We start from the raw sequence: 8,910 nt of genomic DNA, 5'->3' as shown, positions 1-8,910 counted from the left end.
GGGTCGCGACCCAGTATTTGCGGACCCCTGGTTTAGGCTAATGGATTTAGGCTACTACCAGAGTAATGCTAATGATAAAATCAAATCAGAATATTTCGGGCACATAATCCAAATTAATTCTATACGAAGGCCATTTATAGATGAGGAAATGAATGGGAAACGAAAGAAGGGCAGATCGCCAAGACTTTAGACTAACATTAAAAACTGGACAGGGCTTAATTATAAAAATGCAAGTGAAAAACCTCACAACAGTAAATTTGGAAATTTTTGTATCCAAGCTTCTGCAAGAGAAAGGAGCCTTATATGATAACGATAAACCTACGAATGAGTAGCTGCAAAAATAGTCGTGCGTCCGATCCATAGTTATAATTATTCGTAGTCAAAGTAAAAATAGCATGCTAAGCAACTACAACTATTTGCTGAATTACAGCTTGCAAGAGGTGGTTCAATAAGATGCACAGTGGTAGTATTTGCAACAAAGCACAAAGTTTTGCTGGGACTTGGGACATACGTGCCAAGAAAAGTTGTGGAGACCTTACAGAACATATTCCTTGATAAAGGTAACTGCATGTTATTATGATACAATAAGCATTAGGCCTATGATCTCAAGAGGAAAAGCAATCGCAGCGTTAAAGGCTCTCCACTTTACAATTCTCGTTTGTAACTTCTGACTCTCTAACTCCAAGATCTAAGACTTTAAAGACATATTTATTCTCTCCTCATCAGATTTTTTAAACCAGATTAATAATTTGCAAGTATTCGTAACTACACTTACACTGGAGGCTAAATTAGACCTATCTCTGTTTGTATGATACAGGCCTTAAAGATTAGCCATACCTTTTTCAGAAAATATTGCTGCGAAATTAGGATACAAAAGAAACACTGAAGAAGCTATTCGCAGTTTGACTCAAGCACTTGACATTTCTTTCACGGAACGCGAAAGCCGCCAACGTATCGTCTATTTGCTAGTAAATGGTGAGTAGAATCTTGCAGTGCGTGCGTCGACGTTCACTCTGCTGCTGACAAGATAGTGATGACGTCAGCTATTGTGAAAGAACAAATGAAATAAATCGCACATTTTGGGGGTAGCACAGTGACATCATCAGAAAACAAAATAACTCAACTGCATCTGAAGAAACAATGACAGTAAGAATCAATTTTTTTTCTACACTAACACTGCAAACAGTACTTCTGAATTAAGCAGCACACCTCAACATCAGACAAGAGTAAAAAGGGAAGTTGCACAATTGGGCGAGGAGCAGATCACGTGAGATGTGGAAGATAAGCAAAGGTGCTGGTTAAGTTGAGTGGAGCCGTAAAAAGGGAGAACCGCATGCATTAATTGCTTGTTTAATAATAATAATTTGCTTTATATCCATTAGGTGCGAAATAGTGCCAATAAAAAGTTTCTGTAATGGTGATTTTCAGCTAGCTGTCGTAGTTTATCCAGGCTGGTATCTTTTAGGGATCGCACCCTTCCCACAAAAGTTTGTGCTGGTCTTCCTGTCTGCTTGATTAGCAGAAATTATTACGCGTGATGTGCAGAGTTATATTATTGTTGAGTTGTGGCACTTAGTTCAAAAGTATTTTATGCAACTTCGGTAGCCTACAGTGAAAATTTAATTTCTAACTTTCATTTCTTTTGAGATGTACCGGTAATTAAGTTGTTAAATTGTTAATGACCCAAATATGTCTTATCATTACTCGTAGTTATTACAATAAAATAATGTTGTAGGCTATTACTTTTAAATTTTTATCAAATGCTCAACTAGCATTTTACTCCAAAGCAAACACATACCACTCCTCAACTGTAACCCATCCTATATCAGCCACTTACCTGCTTTATACTTGTAATCTTAGCTATTTTTCTTTAGGCAATCACAACGGGGGAAGGCCTCCTAATGTGGCTATGGAGCAACTCAAGGCTGCTTACGAAGACAATATTCCAGAGGTAAACAATTATTAGAAGTATTGCTATCGATAAACTGCCAAGATTAACCAGCGATGGTTTAACTCTGGAGGTGTGCTCTTGGGGATTGCCGGTCTTGAATACCCTAAGACCCTAATATTAATACCCTAAGGGCCCGGAATACCCTAAGACCGGCATTGCTCTTGAGCAACATCGATGAAGTGCAGTGACCACTTTTTGGGTGTTCACTATTTTTCATCAGGCTTTAAACTCACACTTGGCTTGCAATTTGTTCAATAGCTGTTCAGATGATATCAAAATAAACTGATGTGATATGATATAAAGAATCACTGTGCAAATCAAGCGTGTGTTTGAAGCTTTCTAAAAAATGTAAACACCTAAAAAAATTGTCATCATACGGCACTGAGCAACGCATTTGAAGAAATGGTCGGCTTTTCAGTATGCGGCACCTAGTGGAAATGATGTACTACAAGCAGCGACACTTCAACAGCAGGACAGCGACTCGCACGGTCAAGTTTCGTGACCACTTCTGCATCATTACAAGTATTATAAGCACTTAAATTTGGTCAAGGTTAAAGTTTAAAGGTTAAAGTTTAAAGGTTAAAGCTTTCTCAGACTGAGGTTAAATATTCATACGCTCAATCAATCTAGGAAAACACATGGACGCTACTTTTCTCTTTCAGATCTACGTTGTGGCGTATGGAAGAGAACATGCGAATGGTCGTGCATACGAGGAGCTTCAAGAGCTTGCAGTTCCTAACAAACTATTTCTTACCAATCCTAAACTTGAATCACTTGAAGAATCAAACAACGACAAAAAACCTAGTCAGTTGTTGATTTGCATTAAGTCGATGTAGTCCCCCCCGATAGCTTAGTGTTTAAGCGCCCGACCCAAGATCAAGCGGCGCTGGTTCGACTCTCGGGGTGTGCCCTTGAGTAACGCGCTCAAGCATAGCTCTCCATTCAGCGGTACCTAGTAGGCTACATAAAATAGCTCACAGACAACAATCCAACAAGCAGCCTTGCGCCAGTGGTTCAAAGCCTCTACAAGTAAGCCATACAAAACTGCCAGGATTAAACTCTCAAAGACGCTTTCCCAGTCCGAGGATAAAGATTCCCGCTATCAATCAAGCAAACAAATTTTGAAACTAAATCCAACAATATCTTTGTTGATTTTGTTCCGAGTTTTTCCATGCTCTCTCTTGTCGTAAAATTTCAACTCTGAACTGTAATACGTTGTAGGCTATATCATCTCTGGAAACTTATATGAAAAGTCATTGGTGTAACAATCCAAAAAAAGGCCAACAAATCAATATCTTTTACATTGTTTCAATGTTTGCAAACGTTGAATCAAAGTTGAAAGGTTAGATGTGCTGAATGGGAAAAAATCAACAAATAGAACATGTGACATAAAAATAGTCCAATATATTCATGACATTATAAGCAATTAATTTGCAGTAAACCAAATGACTGGCCTTGTATCAATTTTATGTTGTGGTAAGTGAACAGTTCAGCTTACAGCCACTGGATTGGCAATGCTATTTGACCCAAACTGACAAGTTGTATAAATCCAACTATTTTGAAGGCGACAAAGAATGCGGAAAAACCGGCGACGTGGACAGCTTGAAGAAGCAAGCAAATCCCGGATTTGTACTTGGCGGAAAAGTAGCCAAAGCAGGAGCTTGGCCGTGGCACGCAGTGATAATGAAGTACCACAGCAACATCGCTCAGGTGAGATATCGAGTATTTTCAACATCTTTTTTGGCAATTGTTGCGTAAAAACGAATAGCAATTTTGTAGAGCAGCGTGGAATGACGATTCTTCTCTTGATGATGCTTCACTTGTTTTTTTTTAAGTGAGATAGTTCACCTCCTTTTTCTCTATAAATCTCATTCTTCGTTGTATCTAATGCCTGTTTATTGCAGAGTTTTGTGAATCTTCGTGGGGGAGGTTGCCTGATGAATCATCAGTGGGTTCTGACGGCTGCACATCTTTTTGATGACATATTAAAAGTCAATGAATGGTCACGCAACATTCTTGTTGTTTTAGGTAACAAGTTTCAAAATACTTTCACCAATTTTGTTGCAAAATATTGTGCAAACATTTTGTTCTAACCTTGGTTCGATTCTCGGGGTGTGCGCTTGAGCAACGCATTTTTAAAGGCTGCTTTTCATTCAGCGGCATCTAGTGAATGGAATATTTCGCAGACGACATCACTTCAACATACGGAAACTTCAGTCTGTCAAACTGGGCGACCGGACTGCGTCAGTGGTTCAAAACCTCTACAAGCGTGTGAAACTGCCAGGATCAAGTTCTGCAAGAAGCTTTCCAGTCGAGGATAATTGCTCCCACAATCAATAAAACGAAATGTTTTTGGTTAACTGTGTATAGAATGTTCAATTTTTCTTTAAGTGAATATTTTTCTTTCTTCTGACCTTTTGAAATATCTAGGTCTTCACACATTGCCACAATCGGACAGAGACCGTCTTCCATTGTCGTCTCTGGCATACGATGCTGAAGTAATTGTGTCTCATGAAAGATTCTCTGGGGACACATTTGATTTTGATATAGCTTTGGTAAGAAAAGAACTTACATAACTATGTTGTTTCTTGGCAGTCCAGTGCAGCAGCTGTGATTTAAAAGAGTTGAAAAACATTTGATAATAACTCACAACCCAGTCAAAAATGATTGTGGTGATGGATTTTCAAACTTAAAAAAAAAAGTCTGAAAAAATGTTCTGCAGCGTTTCATTGAAGAATCTTCGATTTTACCTGAGTCTCGGTTCATCTACACTACAGTATTACCCTAGAAATATTCCCATTCTTTCTCGCTGGTCAAGAAATGTGTAAGAAGCCAGGCATAGTCTACCGGGAGCTTCTAAACTCTGAAATTTGATTAGAATTAGTGTCCTATCAATGTTGTCAAATTCTTTTTTAAAGTTTTATACGACATCTCTATTTCCAATCAACTCCAAATTAATCCATCAACTGTAAACAGACGTAAAGTTTGAAAAGCCTCACAGTAACCAAATAAAAAAATCTTTAGCCCTTCAATACTTCATTTTTTGCATGCCATTGTTATGTAATAGCCTACTACTTTTTCGCTACAAATCTTTATGCCAATTTGGGTTTTGTTTTTCGTGCTTTTAGATAAATGACTATCACAAATAGCAATTAACTTGAAATCTTTTGAATGAATATGTCCATTGTTCAGATCAAGCTTGGAAATCCTTTTCGTCAATTGGGTTCTGAGTGGGTTCAAGCAGGAAGCAGTGCATGGGTTGACTATACTCCTCACGTTAGTCCAGTGTGCTTGCCTTGTGTTAACAGTTGTGCTCAGGATTTCCTTGAGAATGCCGGCCTCATTTCTGGACGAGAATCGCAAGAGAGGCAATGCACAATTACAGGTAAGATTTAAATCTAAAAAAGTGCTTTTCTAGTTTCATAAAAGAAAGAACAGGCTGAAAAATCAGTTCATTCACTCTAAAACAGCACAAAACAGAATGGTGACTGTGCCGTTGTGTGCTCAACTGTCCATATCAAACCAATAGAGAAAGTTCCACAATCCACAGCATATGGTAATTGCTCAATAACAGCAATAACAACAGCAACAAGTGTTTTTTTCCAAAGGTGTTGATTAAATGTTCCTATTAAAGCAGTGTTTCCCAACCATTTTTATCCAGTGGACTCTTTTTGTCGATATTCAAATTTAAATTCCCCCCCTATAAATTTAGTTTGAAAAACTCGTTTACATTAATATTGTAATCTAAGTCTTGGAAGATAAACTGAACTTTCACTAAGCTTAGTAATAAAGCTTTTTAGCCTGTAGGCCTAATATTCCTTTTCATACTAAAATAATTTAATTAATGAAGAACGTTGTTGAAAAGTATTTTATTCAAAGAATACATTCAAAAGTTAAGAGTCAATGCATTTAACAGTCTGTGTGAAGCTTATGATTTTTTGTTTCGACAACTCATGAATGCTGGAAGAGTATTGGAAAGAGCACAACGAATATCATTCTCCACGTCTAATCTGTTTCTCTGTTCTGTTTTCATTTGCAAGAGTTGAAAAACCTGATTCGCATAGATAAGTGGAAGCAAACGGAAGGATACTTCGAATAGTTTTGCCAATTTTGGATACGAATTACACATTGATGGCCAAAATCCAGTGATTGATTTTTCTCTGAATAAGTCTCTTGCAAGAATCCGTTTTGAGTTCAGAAAATTCATCCTGCAATTTATCGGGAAGTTTTTCCATCAGCAATGGGAATGAATTTCGTATTAAATCAAGATCATCGTCATAAATTTCAGGAAAATATTGAATGAATTCCAGTTCTAATGCTGCTGTGAGATGTTGCAAAATCAATTATTTTTTCAACTCTGAAAGAACTTGTTCTTTGCCGTCAACAACCAGCACCCATGATAATTCTTTAAACATAGTAACATGTTCAAATTGTTCATTCTAACTTTTCTCTTTCAATTATCAAGCTTGCTGGTGAAAGCTTCCAAAGCATCTTTAAATAATGCTGAGCGGTACTGGCATCTGCTCTTGGAAGGGCCACTCAAGCCAAAGTGGTCGAAAGGTAGAGGCCAGAAAAAACGTAGTCCCCCCGCGACCAGGACAGCAGAGCCTTCTAGTACCAGACAACCTCCTAATGACAGTGACATAAATCAGTTACTCTCTTCCAACCTGCCTTGAGCCAGAAGGAAGCAGTAACCTATAGTTTGTAAATTCACATGGTATCAATATATCAATGACTCATGGATACAGATAACCCATGTTGATGCGCAATCTGCTTTGAACGGAGATGGCGATTGAATAAACACCATATATTGGTGTTTTTCCCTTGCATTTTCAGATTTAGTTTATTCAATGGACCAAACATATCAACCAAATAAGCAAGGAATCTAATCCATCTGTCATCATTCAGCAATGAAACAAATTCCAATTTTATTTAAAAGTCAAAAATAATTTAAACTCGTCTCTGAACTCAAACACTCGTTTGGTTACGTTTCCTCTTGAAAGCCATCGAGTATTTAAATGAAAAAGAAGTAGGCATACGTGATGGTCTGCAGCCATGTTAGTGTACTGCACAGTGGCTTAATTAATCTGGAGTTAATCTAATAATAATTTCCTCCTTAACGCTCTAGTCTTGGCCGACTTACTAGGCTTAAAAAGGTTTACAATTCTATAGCCAAATTCCCCCCTGAAAATTGCAAAATTCCCCCCTAGTGGAGAATTCCCCCCGGTTGGGAACCACTGCATTAAAGCAACAAAAGAAATAACAAATTAAAAGCCCAGTTCATTCAGTCTGGAACACCACTTCGTGAATTTTACTCTCCTAAGACTGAAAAAAACATTCATATTTGTGCTTTACAACTTTTAAAAATAATATTTAATTGAACAAAAATTAAATTTATTGTGTATTTTTGGTTCAGCTGATTATCTTCTGCAACGGGATGGAAGAGTGGAAAAGAGTACGTTAACCGCAGTCGTTGGATTTGGTGCTACCACCAACATAACGGCTTATGATAAAGCGGTTCCTTCAGTCAATTTGAAACAAGGCCTCATCAGAATGCAAAATAATGATAGGTATGTCTAACATGTTTGTCATTATATAAGTCAAATGCAGATGCAAAAAAAAAAAAAAAATTTTTTTATTGTTTTGGGTTCGACTCTGGTCTACAACGAGAAGTGGATTGTTTTACTTAGGCTATTACAAGAAACTAAAGACTGATTGCTCTCTAGTATCCTTCCAGTATAGGTTGGAAACATCGTGAGTCTGGCATGGTAAAGACACACCCTCGGTCCTAGAGACTCATACGACAACGATCATAATAAAATATATAGGATTTTTATAGTTTTCTGGTTATTTTAAACCACAAGCAGTTGTCAGATTTGTGGACATCAGAACGGCCCAACCAGAGAGAGAGTAGGTTGACTCCACCTCAAGTAATCAATAACAATAATGCTAATAATAATAATCGTGTTTTTACTGTATTTGTGCCCATTGCAATAACGGATGCCACAGATGCGTTACAACAGACAGGAAGCAGCGAAGTGACACATAGTCTTCGAGTCAGCTGCTCCCCTTATTTTGGCTTGCCATTAAGTATCTTTTACCGAGACACAGCCGCGTGCTCTGGAGCGGAGTGGAACCCACGTTCTTTCGAACGTCGCGTACACGTTCTCACCACTCGGCTACGCAGCCGGCAACACATATCGGGCGTTGTGGCATGCGCTTGTAATCCAGCCAGTTGAAGGCTTGAGTTGGTGGACGGCTTAGGCACTTTAACGTATTCTTCTGTGCGAAAGCAGTAACGCAATTATGTGTGACATATGACATCACAGTCATGTGACTCAGCACGTGACATTCTGAACATTCTTCTCGAAAGAATTTTAATAGAAAGTAAATTAAGTGAATGTATCACCACCAACAGCGTGGCCAACGGGTTAAGGCAAGGGAGTAGTCATTTCGATTCCCACCCCCTGCCATTATTTTTTTTTCTTCCGTAACTGAACTGAGTGCAAGAAGGATCTTAATGACTGAAATCAATTGAGTTTATAAGGAAAATTGTCCTACCTATCTTAACCAATGTCATATGTCACGCATGATTGCGTTACTGCTCCTACCATTTTAATGACTGCAATCAGTTGAGTTCATAGTCACGTGATTATATGACGTCACAAAGGTCACGCAAAATTGCGTTACTGCTTTGGCACAGAAGAATACGGTGAAGTGCCTACCAACGGCGTGAGGCCTGCAGCCAGCGGCGCCAAGACCTGCTCGATCAGGAACTTGGCCAGAACGCAGATATGAAGCAGACATTGCTATGTTGAAGTCCCTCCAACGAATAACATTCCTTGTTGAAAATTTTTTAGGTGAATTTCAAAGAAATTGTTGATTTGTACTTCAGTTATTAAAATTAACGACTCTATGGAAAAATATAGACACTTGCGAATGTGTATTGTGTATTCGTC

General features: G+C 38.2%; 1 protein-coding gene across 1 annotated transcript in view; it reads left to right on the top strand.

Moving 5' to 3' along the window:
• The first annotated feature begins 227 nt into the window (after positions 1-227).
• LOC145778424 (uncharacterized) overlaps positions 228-8,910 on the top strand; it is a 31,983-nt gene continuing 23,300 nt past the window's right edge. The window contains exons 1-10 of the mRNA XM_082589905.1: positions 228-251; positions 431-560; positions 847-975; positions 1,875-1,951; positions 2,614-2,755; positions 3,516-3,661; positions 3,856-3,979; positions 4,382-4,506; positions 5,144-5,336; positions 7,368-7,521. Of these exons, the coding sequence (XP_082446031.1) occupies positions 228-251; positions 431-560; positions 847-975; positions 1,875-1,951; positions 2,614-2,755; positions 3,516-3,661; positions 3,856-3,979; positions 4,382-4,506; positions 5,144-5,336; positions 7,368-7,521 (1,244 nt within the window). The remainder of the gene's footprint in view (positions 252-430; positions 561-846; positions 976-1,874; positions 1,952-2,613; positions 2,756-3,515; positions 3,662-3,855; positions 3,980-4,381; positions 4,507-5,143; positions 5,337-7,367; positions 7,522-8,910) is intronic.

Source organism: Aplidium turbinatum, chromosome 10 (assembly GCF_918807975.1).
Source record: "Aplidium turbinatum chromosome 10, kaAplTurb1.1, whole genome shotgun sequence".
NCBI lineage: Eukaryota > Metazoa > Chordata > Ascidiacea > Aplousobranchia > Polyclinidae > Aplidium > Aplidium turbinatum.
Note: the sequence above shows the minus strand (reverse complement) of the source record. Positions and strands in the feature narration are given on the sequence as shown.